The sequence below is a fragment of the Indicator indicator genome, chromosome 7, assembly GCF_027791375.1.
Source record: "Indicator indicator isolate 239-I01 chromosome 7, UM_Iind_1.1, whole genome shotgun sequence".
Lineage (NCBI taxonomy): Eukaryota > Metazoa > Chordata > Aves > Piciformes > Indicatoridae > Indicator > Indicator indicator.
The window spans coordinates 36,504,285-36,520,105 of record NC_072016.1 but is presented as its reverse complement, the minus strand read 5'-3'; the positions used below and the strand labels follow the sequence as shown (position 1 = coordinate 36,520,105).

Sequence of the window (15,821 nt, the reverse complement as noted above, 5' to 3'; positions counted from 1 at the left end):
AAGGATCAGCCAGTTCCAATCCCCCTGCCATGGGCAGGGACACCTCACACTAGAGCAGGTTGCTCAGAGCCCCATCCAGCCTGGTGCTTAGTGACATGGTTTGGTGGTGGGATGGCAGTGTTGGGTTAACAGTTGGACTCAATGATCTTAAAGGTCTTTTCCAGCCTAAATGATTCTATGATTCTCCTGCTCAGAGCACTGAAGTGTTCAAAGGCCACTGCTGCTCATCGTAAGGTTGTTGCATGCTTGTGACCTGCTTCACAGTGCAGGGAGGATGGCTCCTCACCCTCCTGCAGCTGTGCAAGCAGCTCAGCTTGCCTCAAAAGGCAGCTCCTCGTTACCCCAATCCTACCAATGCCTTTGTAAAGTGGGATAGAGAAGCTTGAAGTCTGTGGGGGCCAAAACCAGCAGCCCCAGCAGAAAGGATCTTGCTACTGTAAGGATGTATCCTGTGGTTCAGGTTTCTACTCTGCCTTCTGTGCACATCCTGTGAAGCCAAAAGCAGCCCTTGGTGCATCCTCCTTCTGCCAAAGCTCAGAGCAGCATATAGCCTGGGCAGTGACTAGCTTCAGAGCAACCCTGAAGAAAAGGACTTGGGGGTGCTGCTGGTGGATGAGAAGCTCAACATGAGCCAGCAGTGTGCACCTGCAGCCCAGAAAGCCAACCAGAGCCTGGGCTGCAGCAAGAGAAGTGTGGCCAGCAGGTCAAGGGAAGTGATTCTCCCCCTCTGCACCACTCTGGTGAGACCCCACCTGGAGTACAGTTCTGAAGCCCCTACTACAGGAAAGATCTGAATGTGCTGGAACATATCCAGACAAGGGCTATGAGGATGAGCAGAGGGCTGGAGCTCCTCTCCTATGGAGACAGACTGAGAGAGTTGGGGCTGTTCAGTCTGGAGAAGAGAAGGCTCCCAGGAGACCTTCTTGTGGCCTTCCAGGACCTGAAGGGGGCTACAAGAAAGCTGAGGAGGGAGTTTTTAGGGTGTCAGGGAGTGATAGGACTGGGGGGAATGGAAAAAAATAGAAATGGGTAGGTTCAGATTGGACGTGAGGAAGAAGTTCTTCCCCATGAGGGTGGTGAGACACTGGAACAGGTTGCCCAGGGAGGTGGTGTAAGCCTCATCCCTGGAGGTTTTAAAAGCCAGGCTGAATGTGGCTGTGAGCAACCTGCTGTAGTGTGAGGCAGGGGGATTGGAACTATATATGATCCTTGGGGTCCCTTCCAATTCTATGCTTTGTGATTCTGTATGCAGAGAAGGATAAAGCTGCAACCACAACACAGCCCATGGGGTTCTGAAGAGCAGCAGAGACAGGAGGGAGCCTTTGGGGGAGCTTTGTCGTGTTCCGGCCGACAGAGCCCAAGCTGTGCAGAGGCATCAGTGCTGCAGGGTGCGAGATGCTCTGCTCTGATGGGCTGGTGTAGAAGCCCTGCTGGCAACCACACCTGGGTGTCACAGTGCAGAGATGCCCTGGGGTGCATCTACACTGGGAGGGAATTTAGATTTTGAAGCCTATGTTGCTGCTTTAACAGTCAAAACCTGCTGCAGACAAAATTGGTGCTTGCTGCATTTTAAAAGGCTGATGCTGGAATGAAGTGTGGATTGTGGGATTGCGTTTCAGTTTAGAGGGAGGCACAGTGGACAACAATTCCAGCAGGTAGCTTGGAGGGAAAAAAAAAAGGGAGAGATTGTTATTGAGATTTTTTTTTTCCCCCCCACAAATCTTGCCCCAACTTACAACTGTGAGAAACTTAACACTTGAATAATTCTTTGGGCTTTTTTTATTTCTGATAGAAACCTTTTCTCTCCATTCCACCAACCCCTGGTTTGTTTTGTTGATTTTTATTTTATTTATTTTTCCTTTTTTTTAAAGGACCAAGATAAAAACAAACCTCTGTCCACTCTGGCCAACCTGGCAATCACCATCACAGATGTGCAGGACATGGACCCCATCTTCATCAACCTGCCCTACAGCACCAACATCTATGAGAACTCACCTCCGGTAAGAGCTGCTGCTTCCACTCTCCTGTGGTGTTGTGCTGGGGGATGGGCTAGGATGGGGCAGGATATGAGATAGAAAGCACAAGGAATCTCAAAACAGCTAGGAAAAAAAAAAAAACACAAACCCTTCTCCTTGCAGAGATGTTCATTGGATTGTTTACCCTGAGGAAGAAGGGGGGAGAGCTCTCTACAGCTACCTGTTGTAATGAGTCTAGGTTGGCCTCTTCTCCCAACTGGCTGGTGGTAGGAGGAGAGGAAATGGCTGAAGTTGTGTCAGGAGATTTGAGATTTAACAAGGCTAAGCGTAGAGTTCTACACTTTGGCCACAACAACCCCATGCAGAGCTACAGGCTGGGGACAGAGTGGCTGGAGAGAAGCCAGGCAGAAAGGGACCTGGGGGTGCTGGTTGATAGTAGCTGAACATGAGCCAGAAGTGTGCCCAGGGGGGCAGGGGAGCCAATGGCATCCTGGCCTGGATCAGGAATAGTGTGGCCAGCAGGACAAGGGAGGTTCTTCTTTCCCCTGTGCTCAGCACTGGTCAGGCCACACCTTGAGTCCTGTGTCCAGTTCTGGGCTCCTCAATTCAAGAGAGATGTTGAGGTAGTGGAACGTGTCCAGAGGCAAGAAAGCTGGTGAGGGGTCCGGAGCACAGGCCTGTGAGGAGAGGCTGAGGGAGCTGGGGATGTTTAGCCTGGAGAAGAGGAGGCTCAGGGGAGACCTTATTGCTGTCTACAGCTACCTGAGGGGAGGTTGTAGCCAGGTGGGGGTTGGTCTCTTCTTCCAGGCAACCAGCAGCAGAACGAGGGGACAGTCTCAAACTGTGCCAGGGGAGGTCTAGGCTGGAAGTTCTTCACAGAGAGAGTGATTGCCCATTGGAATGTGCTGCCCAGCTAGGTGGTGGAGTCATCATCCCTGGAGATGTTCAAGAGAAGCCTGGATGAGGCACTTAGTGCCATAGTCTAGTTGATTGGATAGGACTGGGTGATAGGTTGGACTGGATGATCTTGTAGGTCTCTTCCAACCTGGTTGATTCCATGATTCTAGGAGAGGTTTATTAGGAAGAATTTCTTTATAGGAAGAGTGGTCAGGCATTGGAAGAGGCTGCCCAAGAGAGGTGGTGGAGGGTCCCCATCCCTGGAGGTGTTCAGCCAATGTGTAGACATATCACTTTGGGACATGGTCTAATGGTCATGGAGGTGTTGTGCAGATGACTGGACTTGATAATCTTCAGAGATCTTTTCCAACTTTCATCATTCTATGATTCTAAGCAGGGAGGTTCGAGTGAGCCTGAAACCCGAACGAAATCTTCTCCTAAACATTCTTTATTTTCTTAGATTTTTCAGAAGGCTTTCTCTTGTCCTTTGCACACAGTCCCCTCCTTCCCTCCCTACCATCTCCACACATGCCATTTCTAATAGAAAACTCAAAGAGAAATGTAAATGTTCCTGAAATGAGGCAGTTTCTGAAAATGCCAGAATCATCAGCCCTTTCAGCACTTCCAGCCTTTTCCCTCAGGATTTGCCAAATTGATCCAATCATTGTAGTTCTTCTGCAACTCAATTTGTCAGCAAACTTGCTGTTTGTGGGGGGGAAAAAATAAAATCTCCCAGTCTCTAAATGCAGCAGGGCTTTTTGTCCCCACAGCAGATGGTGGGGAGCATGGCAGGCGGATTCAGGAGCTCTTTGCTCTGCTCCCAGCAAGGGTGCCCCAGACCTACAGCCCAGGTACCAGCCCTGCTCAGCAGCATCCACCCTCACAGAATCACAGAATTGTCAGGGTTGGAAGAGACCCCAAGGATCATCCAGTTCCAACCCCCCTGCCATGGGCAGGGACACCTCACACTACAGCAGGTTGCCCAGAACCACATCCAGCCTGGCTGCAAAAACCTCCAGGGATGAGGCTTCCACCACCTCCCTGGGCAACCTCTGCCAGTCTCTCACCACCCTCATGGGGAAGAACTTCTTCCTGACATCTGATCTAAACCTTTCCTCCTCTAGCTTGGATCCATTCCCCCCAGTCCTATCACTCCCTGACACCCTCAAAAGTCCCTCCCCAGCTTTCTTGTAGCCCCCTTCAGATACTGGAAGGCCACAAGAAGTTCTCCTCAGAGCCTTCTCTTCTCCAGACTGAACAGCCCCAACTCTCTCAGTCTGTCTTTCTAGGAGAGGAGCTCCATTCCTTTGACTATCCTTGTGGCCTTTCTCTGACTGGCAGGGCATAGCTGGGCATCCCATCCCTTTGTCTATAAGAAAAATATTTTTGTGTATGGCTGCACCAGCACATGTGAGGGTAATGACCTCCTGGAAAGCAGCCCTATGGAGAAAAACCAGAAGTGCTGGTAGAAAATAAGTTCACTTTGAAACAGCAATGTACACTTGTGGCCAAGCAGGCCAATGGGATCCTGGGGTTTACTAAGAATAGTGTGGCCAGAGGGTCAAGGGAGGTTCTCCTCCCTCTCTAGGTGCTTCTAGAGTACTCCAGTTGTAGGGTCACCAGTTCAAGATAGATAGGGAACTATTGAAGAGAGTCCAGTGGAGGCTACAGAGATGCTGAGGGTCCTGGAGCATCTCTGTGAGGAGGAAAGGCTGAGAGATGTGAGGCTGTTGAGCCTGGAGAAGAACAGCCTGGGAGGAGATCTGATCAGTGCTGATCAACAAGAGCTAAAGGGCAAGTGTTGAAAGGATGGGACTAGACCTTTGTCAGTGGTGCCCAGTAACAGGACAAGGGGCAAGGGGCACAATCTGGAACCTAGGAGCTTCTGTCTGAACATTAGGAGAAACTTTGCTGTGAGGGTACTGGAGCCTGGAGCAGGGTGCCCAGAATTGTTGAGGAGTCTTCTCTGGAGAGATTCCAAATCCACCTGGACATTGCAATGTTAGGTAACTTGCTGTGGGTGCCTCTGCTTTAGCAGAGGGGTTGGGCTAGATGATCCCCAGAGGTCTTTTCCAACCCCCACCACGCTAGGATTCTATGGAAGAAACTTCTGTCCTAGAATCATTGTGTGGTAGAGATCCATAGGACATGTGCATCCCATAATGTCTCTGGTGCAAAGGAATCCAAGATGCCTGCTGGCTCAGTTCATGCAGTAGTAGAGGGAACTCCAGCTCATTTTAGTTTATGCCTTTTTATTCACTTTGGAACAAAGTGCTGGCTGGGGAGGCATGGCAAGGGTTGGATCAATAGAGCTGAGCCCTACTGTCACACATCCCATGGTCAGACAGCACATTGCCTGTCTGCCACTCCAAAGATGGCAAAAAAAAAGGCTTCATGAATCACTTTCATGAAGTGAAAGTTTCAATTCCTTTCAAGAAGTGTTTCCCTGGTGGGCAGGGAAGGAAAAAAGCATTGCTTAGGTCACCCTTAGCTGGGGAAGAAAAGGGCTTAGATGAAATAGGGGAAGTGGAAATCCCATGAGTGTCAGAAATTATGGACTGCATCAGCTTCAGCTTCAGGAGTGACCTGGGATCCAGGAAAAGGGAATCTCTTTCAAATTAATAAGGTGGATGGATGGATGGGTAGGTGGGTAAGTGGGTAGGTAGGTAAATATGTAGGTAGGTGGGTAGGTGGGTGGGTAGGTAGGTAGGTGGATAGGTAGGTAGGTGGATAGGTAGGTAGGTGGATAGGTAGGTAGGTAGGTGGATAGGTAGGTAGGTGGATAGGTAGGTAGGTGGATAGGTGGGTAGACAGGTAGGTAGGTAGGTGAATAGGTAGATGGGTGGGTGGGTGGGTAGGTAGATGTGTGGGTAGGTGGGGGGGTGGGTGGGTAGGTAGATGTGTGGGTAGGTGGGGGGGTGGGGGGGTAGGTGGGGGGATGGGTGGGTAGATGTGTAGCTAGGTAGGTAGATGTGTAGGTAGGTGGGTAGGTAGGTAGATATGTAGGTAGGTAGGTAGATATGTAGGTAGGTAGGTAGATATGTAGGTAGGTAGGTGGATAGGTGGGTGGGTAGGTAGGTAGATGGGTAGGTAGGTGGGTGGGTAGGTAGGTAGATGGGTAGGTAGGTGGATAGGTGGGTGGGTAGGTAGGTGGATAGGTGGGTAGGTAGGTGGATAGGTGGGTGGGTAGGTAGGTGGATAGGTGGGTAGGTAGGTGGATAGGTGGGTGGGTAGGTAGGTGGATAGGTGGGTGGGTAGGTGGATAGGTGGGTGGGTAGGTGGATAGGTGGGTGGGTAGGTAGGTAGGTGGATAGGTGGGTAGGTGGATAGGTGGGTGGGTAGGTGGGTAGGTGGATAGGTGGGTGGGTAGGTAGGTAGGTGGATAGGTGGGTGGGTAGGTAGGTAGGTGGATAGGTGGGTAGATTAGATGTGTAAGTAGGTGGATAGGTGGGTGGGTAGGTAGGTAGGTGGATAGGTGGGTGGGTAGGTAAGTAGGTGGATAGGTGGGTGGGTAGGTAGGTAGGTGGATAGGTGTGTAGGTAGGTAGGTAGGTGGATAGGTGTGTAGGTAGGTAGGTAGGTGGATAGGTGTGTAGGTAGGTAGGTAGGTGGATAAGTGGGTAGGTAGGTAGGTAGGTGGATAAGTGGGTAGGTAGGTAGATGGGTGGGTGGGTAGGTAGGTAGATAGGTAGGTAGATTAGATGTGTAAGTAGGTGGATAGGTGGGTGGGTAGGTTAGGTAGGTGGATAGGTGGGTGGGTAGGTAGGTAGGTGGATAGGTGGGTGGGTAGGTGGGTAGGTGGGTGGGTAGGTAGGTAGGTGGATAGGTGGGTGGGTAGGTAGGTAGGTGGATAGGTAGGTAGGTGGATAGGTGGGTGGGTAGGTAGGTAGGTGGATAGGTAGGTAGGTGGATAGGTAGGTAGATAGGTAGGTAGGTGGATAGGTAGGTAGGTGGATAGGTAGGTAGGTGGATAGGTAGGTAGGTGGATAGGTAGGTAGGTGGATAGGTAGGTAGATAGGTAGGTAGGTGGATAGGTAGGTAGGTGGATAGGTGGGTAGACAGGTAGGTAGGTAGGTGAATAGGTAGATGGGTGGGTGGGTGGGGGGGTGGGTGGGTAGGTAGGTGGGGGGGTAGGTGGGGGGGGTAGGTAGGTGGGGGGGTAGGTGAGGGGGTGGGTGGGTAGGTAGATGTGTGGGTAGGTGGGGGGGTGGGTGGGTAGGTAGATGTGTGGGTAGGTGGGGGGGTGGGTAGGTAGATGTGTGGGTAGGTGGGGGGGTGGGTGGGTAGGCAGATGTGTAGCTAGGTAGGTAGATGTGTAGGTAGGTGGGTAGGTAGGTAGATATGTAGGTAGGTAGGTAGGTAGATGGGTAGGTAGGTGGATAGGTGGGTAGGTAGGTGGATAGGTGGGTAGGTAGGTGGATAGGTGGGTAGGTAGGTAGGTGGATAGGTGGGTAGGTAGGTGGATAGGTGGGTAGATAGGTGGATAGGTGGGTAGGTAGGTGGATAGGTGGGTAGATAGGTGGATAGGTGGGTAGGTAGGTGGATAGGTGGGTGGGTAGGTAGGTAGGTGGATAGGTAGGTAGGTAGGTGGATAGGTGGGTAGGTAGGTAGGTGGATAGGTGGGTAGGTAGGTGGATAGGTGGGTGGGTAGGTAGGTGGATAGGTGGGTGGGTAGGTAGGTAGGTGGATAGGTAGGTAGGTAGGTGGATAGGTGGGTAGGTAGGTGGATAGGTAGGTGGGTAGGTAGGTGGATAGGTAGGTGGGTAGGTAGGTGGATAGGTGGGTAGGTAGGTGGGTAGGTAGGTGGGTAGGTAGGTGGGTAGGTAGGTGGGTAGGTAGGTGGGTAGGTGGGTGGGTAGGTGGGTAGGTGGGTGGGTAGGTGGATAGGTGGGTGGGTAGGTGGATAGGTGGGTGGGTAGGTGGATAGGTGGGTAGGTAGGTGGATAGGTGGATAGGTGGGTAGGTAGGTGGATAGGTGGGTGGATAGGTGGATAGGTGGGTAGGTAGGTGGGTAGGTAGGTGGATAGGTGGGTGGGTAGGTAGGTAGGTGGATAGGTGGGTGGGTAGGTAGGTAGGTGGATAGGTGTGTAGGTAGGTAGGTAGGTGGATAGGTGTGTAGGTAGGTAGGTAGGTGGATAAGTGGGTAGGTGGATAGGTGGGTAGGTAGGTAGGTAGGTGGATAGATGGGTAGGTAGGTAGATAGGTAGGTAGATTAGATGTGTAAGTAGGTGGATAGGTGGGTGGGTAGGTTAGGTAGGTGGATAGGTGGGTGGGTAGGTAGGTAGGTGGGTAGGTGTGTGGATAGGTGGGTAGATGGGTGGGTGGGTAGGTAGGTAGGTAGATAGGTAGGTAGATTAGATGTGTAAGTAGGTGGATAGGTGGGTGGGTAGGTAGGTAGGTGGATAGGTGTGTAGGTAGGTGGGTAGGTAGGTGGATAGGTGAGTAGGTAGGTAGGTAGATGTGTACGTAGGTGGATAAGTGGGTAGGTGGATAGATGGGTAGGTAGGTGGATAGGTGGGTAGGTAGGTAGGTAGGTGGATAGATGGGTAGGTAGGTGGATAGGTGGGTAGGTAGGTAGGTAGGTGGATAGATGGGTAGGTAGGTGGATAGGTGGGTAGGTAGGTAGGTAGGTGGATAGATGGGTAGGTAGGTGGATAGGTGGGTAGGTAGGTAGGTAGATGTGTAGGTAGGTGGATAGGTGGGTAGGTGGATAGATGGGTAGGTAGGTAGGTAGATGGGTAGGTAGGTGGGTAGGTGTGTGGATAGGTGGGTAGATGGGTGGGTAGGTAGGTAGATGGGTAGGTAGGTGGATAGGTGGGTAGGTGGGTGGGTGGGTAGGTAGGTAGATAAGTAGGTAGATTAAATGTGTAAGTAGGTGGATAGGTGGGTGGGTAGGTAGGTAGATGGATAGATGAGTAGGTAAGTAGAGAAATATGTGGGTAGGTAGATAGGTAGGTGGGTGGGTAGGTGGATAGGTATGTAGGTAGGTGGATAGGTGGGTAGGTAGGTAGATAGGTAGATGGATGGATGGATGCTGGAGTGCAACAAGCTCATGTTGATAACACCAGTATGCACCAGTTCTTCCCAGTAGACTCTTTCCAGCAGCCAAATAATCACTGTGTGACCTGGAATAGGGAATGGATGAAGGAGGCCTCACCAAACTGGTAGTGGTTCTCTGGTGGGTTTTGAGGTTTGGGCTTCTCTTGGCCGAATGGAGCAAAAGTAGAAGTGTGTAGATGGAGATAGATGAGGGTGGTGAGACCCTGGAACAGCTTGCACAGCGAGTCTGATCTTGCAGGTGACATTTGTCTGCCACCAGGTCCAGCAGGTCAACACATGCCTGAGATGCCTCCTCCCAGCCCCAAATGCCCAGAGCAGAGCCTTGGCTGTTGCTGCTTGCTGCTCTCCTCTCTTTTTATCTGCGGCGCGCAGCGCTGTCTGTGCTCCTTTATCAATGTATCAGGTGAGGACACCTCATCTGGAGCGTATACATTACCTAATAAAATCCTTCTTATTTGGGGATTATTGCATCAAATTTTAATTTCCTCACTCCACTAACAGCATGTCAGCCGGCCCGGCGCTGGAGAGCCGATAGAAGGTGAAAAGAGTGGATAAACTGCAGCAAATTACCACAAACAGATCTCTATCAGCCCTTTGACTGGAATTGACTGGAATTAAGAAGTGAGAAATAGGATTTTACTCCTTTTTTTTTTTTTCCTCCTCCTTCTTCTATTGCTGTGGCAGCTTTCCCAACCCCCTTGCCCTCCTCCCCCCTCACCTCCCTTCTTCTCCTCCTCCTCCTGCTGCAAGGCTGGGCTGAGCTTTGCCTTTCAAGTCCCTAATCCCTGTAAGAGCAGCAGAAGAAAAAGGGGTGGAGGGGCAGGAGAAGGGAGGCAAGCACTGTTGTAGCTCTTCTTTTTCTCAGGCTGGGGTCTGGTAGCATAATTTAGAAGCATTTTGGGCTTGTGCTTATTAGGACACCGAGAAGAAAGAAATTTCTTATCAGGCAAAGGAAGAGGATGCAGTGGGGAGAGACTTTGATGGTCCCTGGAGGTGTTGTATCTTGTTTCTTGATGCTGTTTATCATCCCAACATGACTCAGATATCTCTCCCAGAGCACTTGAGTGCACCAGAGGTGCCTGCAGATGTGACAAAGCTTGGTGGCATTGTGTTTTTCATCCTCAGGCTCTTTTGGGTTTCAATACTCACAGTGTCTGTAGGCTGGATAGCAGTGTTGACGTTCTCCAGACAAGTTGAGAGGTGCTGGAGGAGAGGGGATATTTCCCCATTCAGATTCTGGACTCCTCAGCACAGGAGAGATGTGGATCTGTTGGAGCAGGGCAAGAGGCCACAGCAATGATGGGAGGGCTGAAAGTCCTGTGCTGTGAGGCCAGGCTGAGAGAGTTGGGGTTGTTCAGCTTGAGAAGGCTCCAGGGAGAACTCCTGGTGGCCTTTCAAGTCTTACAAGGGGCCAACTGGAAAGTTGGAGACAGACATTTGAGCAGGGCCTGTTGTGACAGGAGAAGGGGTGATGGTTTGAAACTAAAAGGAGGAGATTCAGATGAAGGAGAAGGAACAATTTTTTCACTCTGAGGGTGGTGAGACCCTGGCCCAGGTTACCCAGGGAGGTGGTAGATTCCCCATCCCTGGAACCATTGCAGGTCAGGTTGTTTGGGTCTGTGAGCCACCTGCTCTAGTTGCAGATGTCCCTGCTGACTGCAGACGGGTTGGACTAGATGATCTTTAAAGGTCCTTCCAATCCAAACCACTCTGTAATTCAATTCTATGACTCAACAGTGCTGTTGGTGTGATGAGCCATAGTTTCTGGAGCTCAGCTGGTACATGGTGCGGGCAGCATCACAGCTTCACTTTAGGGGTGAAGGAGGAGGAATCCACTCACTAAAAGACAAACTGGGTCCTGTGGAAGTGTTCCTCTTCCCAGAGGGAGACACATAAAGCCAAAGTGTGGGGCAAACCCCATTTGCACTTGGTCCTGAGAGCAGCAGTTGTATTGCCTTGCCCTAGTATGGTGGAGATCTGTGTCAAATGTCACTAAAACAGTTCTAATTCTTCAGCACTATCCTACCCCCTCCTCCTCACAAACACCTTGGTTTGAAGAAATAATGTAGAATCCGTGCTATTTTTTGCCCTAGAGTCTCAATAGCTCTGAGTTAATTCTGTCTTACAATATTTCCAGCCCATCAGTGTGAACACTTTATTAAAAGCTCAGGGTTTTATTAAAAAAGGATTGATTTACCCCTGCCCCTCTTCAAAAAAACTCTCAGATTTTGTTTGGATAATGTGCCATTCTTTATTTTCTTTGCCTTTTTTTTTTTTTTTTTTAAGCATAGGCTTTCCCAGCTTATTACTTTTCTAAACCTTCTTCCTCTGTCCCTAGAGGGAGAGAGAGTTATTCTGTTCTGGTGCTTTACCTGACCAGCTAAGTCCTCTCCTTGTCTGTTGTTTCTTGTTTTAAGAAATATCAGGAATACTTGGGAGTTTTCAGGAGCCTCAGGTTCATGCCTTTAAATACCTGAGGTGAGCCCTGGGTAGATGTGTTGGCACTAGAAACTAGCTTGGGTTTTCCATGAGCATGAGGAAGCCTTGCCAGATGTGTTTGGCTAGAGATGGCGGGAAGGACCCCTCCAGTTTAGGGGTGCAGTTGACTGCCACAGGGAGCCAGGGCAAGGCATCTTCTCTTGTTGTATCAAAACCTAGATAGTGAAAGGAGTAGTGTTGTGGTCTGATGGGATTCTGGAGGGAAAACTGGGAATTGTTGAGATGTATTTGGTAAGAGGTCGATCTTTGCTCTCGTGGTATGGTCCTAGGGGCTCAAGGTGTCTCTAGAGGCTTTCTATCTGGATGTTCCCCAGACAAGTTAAGAGGGGTCAGAGGAAAGGGGATATTTCCCCATTCAGATTCTGGAGTTCTCACCACAAAAAGGACATGGACCTGAGGAGTCCACAAAGATGATGTGAGGGGTTGGAAACTCCCTGCTTTGAGGCCAGGCTGAGAGAGTTGGAGTTGTTCAGCCTGGAGAAGAGAAGGCTTCAGGGAGATCTTCTTATGGCCTTTGAGTGCTTAAAGGGGCTGATCAGAAAGCTGGGGACAGACATTTCAGCAGGATCTGCTGTGACAGGATGCATCCATCTGGATGCATTCCTGTGTGACCTGCTCTAGGTGATCCTGCTTGGGCAGGAGGATTGAACTCAATGATCTCTAGAGGTCCCTTCCATCCTTACCATTCTGGGATTCTGTGGAGGGTTTGGTTTGAGATCTTTTCTGATTTCTCTTTTCTGGTTACTTGTCTCTGCTGGGATGGTGAGCAAGGTGCTTGATGACCACCACAGGACCAAGGGATGAGTATTACCTGTGTGTAGGGTTACGTTTTGCACCACATCATCTCACTCCAACACGTGCTGGATGGGAATATTCCTGTTGCCTGGGCTTGAGCAATCATGCTCCAAGGCTGTCTTCATCAGTTGTTACCACTCATTACAAAGCCAAAAATTGTCACCAGCTATGTGGAGAAACATTTTGCCTGTCCTGTGTCATTTGTTCAGCCTCTTCCCTGGAAGGATCAAGATTAATCCCAAGCATTGTGTAAATGTGTGGGGACGAATGTTCCATGCTCAGGAGCTGGGATCTGATGGTCTTGTGGATATTGTAAGGCTCTTGTGAGGGAACTGATGAGAAAGATGGCATTGGAAGGCTCTTGTGAAGGAGCTGGAGAGAAGGATGGCATTGGAAGGCTCTTGTGAAGGAGCTGGAGAGAAGGATGGCATTGGAAGGCTCTTGTGAAGGAGCTGGAGAGAAGGATGGCATTGGAAGGCTCTTGTGAAGGAGCTGGAGAGAAGGATGGCATTGGAAGGCCCTTGTGAAGGTGCTGTAGAGAAGGATGGCGTTGGAAGGCTCTTGTGAAGGAGCTGCAGAGAAGGATGGCGTTGGAAGGCTCTTGTGAAGGAGCTGCAGAGAAGGATGGCGTTGGAAGGCTCTTGTGAAGGTGCTGGAGAGAAGGATGGCATTGGAAGGCTCTTGTGAAGGAGCTGCAGAGAAGGATGGCGTTGGAAGGCTCTTGTGAAGGTGCTGGAGAGAAGGATGGCATTGGAAGGCTCTTGTGAAGGTGCTGGAGAGAAGGATGGCATTGGAAGGCTCTTGTGAAGGTGCTGCAGAGAAGGATGGCATTGGAAGGCTCTTGTGAAGGAGCTGCAGAGAAGGATGGCATTGGAAGGCTCTTGTGAAGGAGCTGCAGAGAAGGATGGCATTGGAAGGCTCTTGTGAAGGAGCTGCAGAGAAGGATGGCATTGGAAGGCTCTTGTGAAGGAGCTGCAGAGAAGGATGGCATTGGAAGGCTCTTGTGAAGGAGCTGCAGAGAAGGATGGCATTGGAAGGCTCTTGTGAAGGAGCTGCAGAGAAGGATGGCATTGGAAGGCTCTTGTGAAGGAGCTGCAGAGAAGGATGGCATTGGAAGGCTCTTGTGAAGGAGCTGCAGAGAAGGATGGCATTGGAAGGCTCTTGTGAAGGAGCTGCAGAGAAGGATGGCATTGGAAGGCTCTTGTGAAGGAGCTGCAGAGAAGGATGGCATTGGAAGGCTCTTGTGAAGGAGCTGCAGAGAAGGATGGCATTGGAAGGCTCTTGTGAAGGAGCTGCAGAGAAGGATGGCATTGGAAGGCTCTTGTGAAGGAGCTGCAGAGAAGGATGGCATTGGAAGGCTCTTGTGAAGGAGCTGCAGAGAAGGATGGCATTGGAAGGCTCTTGTGAAGGAGCTGCAGAGAAGGATGGCATTGGAAGGCTCTTGTGAAGGAGCTGCAGAGAAGGATGGCGTTGGAAGGCTCTTGTGAAGGAGCTGCAGAGAAGGATGGCGTTGGAAGGCTCTTGTGAAGGAGCTGCAGAGAAGGATGGCGTTGGAAGGCTCTTGTGAAGGAGCTGCAGAGAAGGATGGCGTTGGAAGGCTCTTGTGAAGGAGCTGCAGAGAAGGATGGCATTGGAAGGCTCTTGTGAAGGAGCTGCAGAGAAGGATGGCGTTGGAAGGCTCTTGTGAAGGAGCTGCAGAGAAGGATGGCGTTGGAAGGCTCTTGTGAAGGAGCTGCAGAGAAGGATGGCGTTGGAAGGCTCTTGTGAAGGAGCTGGAGAGAAGGATGGCGTTGGAAGGCTCTTGTGAAGGAGCTGCAGAGAAGGATGGCGTTGGAAGGCCCTTGTGAAGGAGCTGGAGAGAAGGATGGCGTTGGAAGGGCCTTGTGAAGGTGCTGCAGAGAAGGATGGCGTTGGAAGGGCCTTGTGAAGGTGCTGCAGAGAAGGATGGCGTTGGAAGGCCCTTGTGAAGGAGCTGGAGAGAGGGATGGAAAGCAGGAAGGATGCCAAGAGGTGCCCAGGCCCTTGCCCCTTGCTGTGGTTTCAGGAGATGGTATCTCCAAATAGCAGGGAGCTCAGCTCCAATCTGACACATGTTTGTTGGTCACTGGTGAAGTATGGTTCATCCCCAGGAAGAGCTGGTGGAGAAGGAGACATACAGAAGAACAGAGGGAATACCAGCAGAGTGGAAGCCATCATCACAGGCTTGCCAAGGACCAGGTGAACCCTAGCAGCCCTCATTCTGGTGATCAGATGCCTGGATAATTTCTTTCCTATGGATGTCTGTCTGGCACATGCTGCTGAAATATCAGAACACGATTTGCTCCTCCCCACCTTCCCAGACTTTCCCTGCTGCTCTCATCCTTTTATTTCTACCAACAGCCCTTCCCCTCGGCTGCTGCAGGAGGGGGTCTTCCCCACAGACAGAGCAGCTGCAGGGTCAGGGGGCCCATTTGCTACCCCTCGTGGGAACCCTGCCTTCTCCTGCCACCACCTCCCCTTGGAATGTGCTGCACGCCAGGCCATGCTTAGCATTCCCCAGCACTCCCTCACCTTCTAATGGGCAATGAGCAAGCTGGCAGATGGACCAAGCATCTTCACCCATTGCTCCTGCTGTGGAGGAGCTCTCATTTTTCTGGGAGGCTCATGCCTGTACTGTGGACATCACAGTATCACAGTACATTAGAAGCTGGAAGGGACCTCAAGAGATCGAGTCCAACCCCCCTGCCATAGCAGGATCACCTAAGGTAGTCCACACAGGAATACATCCAGGTGGGATTGGAAAGTCTCCAGAGGAGGAGACTCCACAGTCTCCCTGGGCAGCCTATTCCAGTGCTCTGTCATCCTTCCTGTAAAGAAATTTCTCTTGAAATTTAGGTGAAATCTTCTATGTTCAAGCTTGAACCTGTTTCTTGTCTTACTAGTGCACATCACCAAAACTATCTTGGCCCCCTCCACTTGACACCCACCCCTCAGCTATTTATACACATTGATGAGATCCCCTCTCAGTCTTCTCAAGACATGGCAGGTTAAAGCACAGAGTCACAGAACTGTGGAGGTTGGAAGAGACCTTTGAGACCATCATCACCTAGAGCTCCCAATCCCACCACTACTGATAAGTCACTACTGCTAAGGCACATCCCTCAGCACCACATCCACATATCTTCTAAATACCTCCAGGGATGGGACTCTACCATTTCCCTGGGCAGCCTGTTCCAATGCCTTGAGAACCCTTTCTGGGAAGAAATTTTTCTTAACATCCAACCTCATCTCCCCTGGCACAACCTGAGGCCATTTCCTCTTTTGTTCTGTCGCTTCTTGCATGTAAGAGACCAACCCCTACCTCCTTCCTGAGGTAGCTGTAGATGTTGGATTGCATCCCTCACTTCCATTTTAACTTGCCCTCCTTTTATCATCTCTTCTTTTTGCTTTCCCACCAGCTCCTTTCCCACTTTTCTTGTGCTTCCTTCTCTCTCCTCGCTCCTTGGGAAAGCAGAGTTATTGTGGGTGATTTAGTAGCTCTCTGGTGGCTGCTGAGCCTCACCAGCCGAGCGCTGCTCAAAGGCCAGTGACCTGGGATTTATGGCTAATGTTCTCA

The 15,821-nt window shown here is 50.7% G+C and overlaps 1 protein-coding gene across 1 annotated transcript in view; it reads left to right on the top strand.

Moving 5' to 3' along the window:
* CDH23 (cadherin related 23) overlaps positions 1 to 15,821 on the top strand; it is a 314,789-nt gene that overhangs the window by 141,984 nt on the left and 156,984 nt on the right. The window contains exon 7 of the mRNA XM_054382408.1: positions 1,872 to 2,000. Coding sequence (XP_054238383.1) covers positions 1,872 to 2,000 — 129 coding nt within the window. The remainder of the gene's footprint in view (positions 1 to 1,871; positions 2,001 to 15,821) is intronic.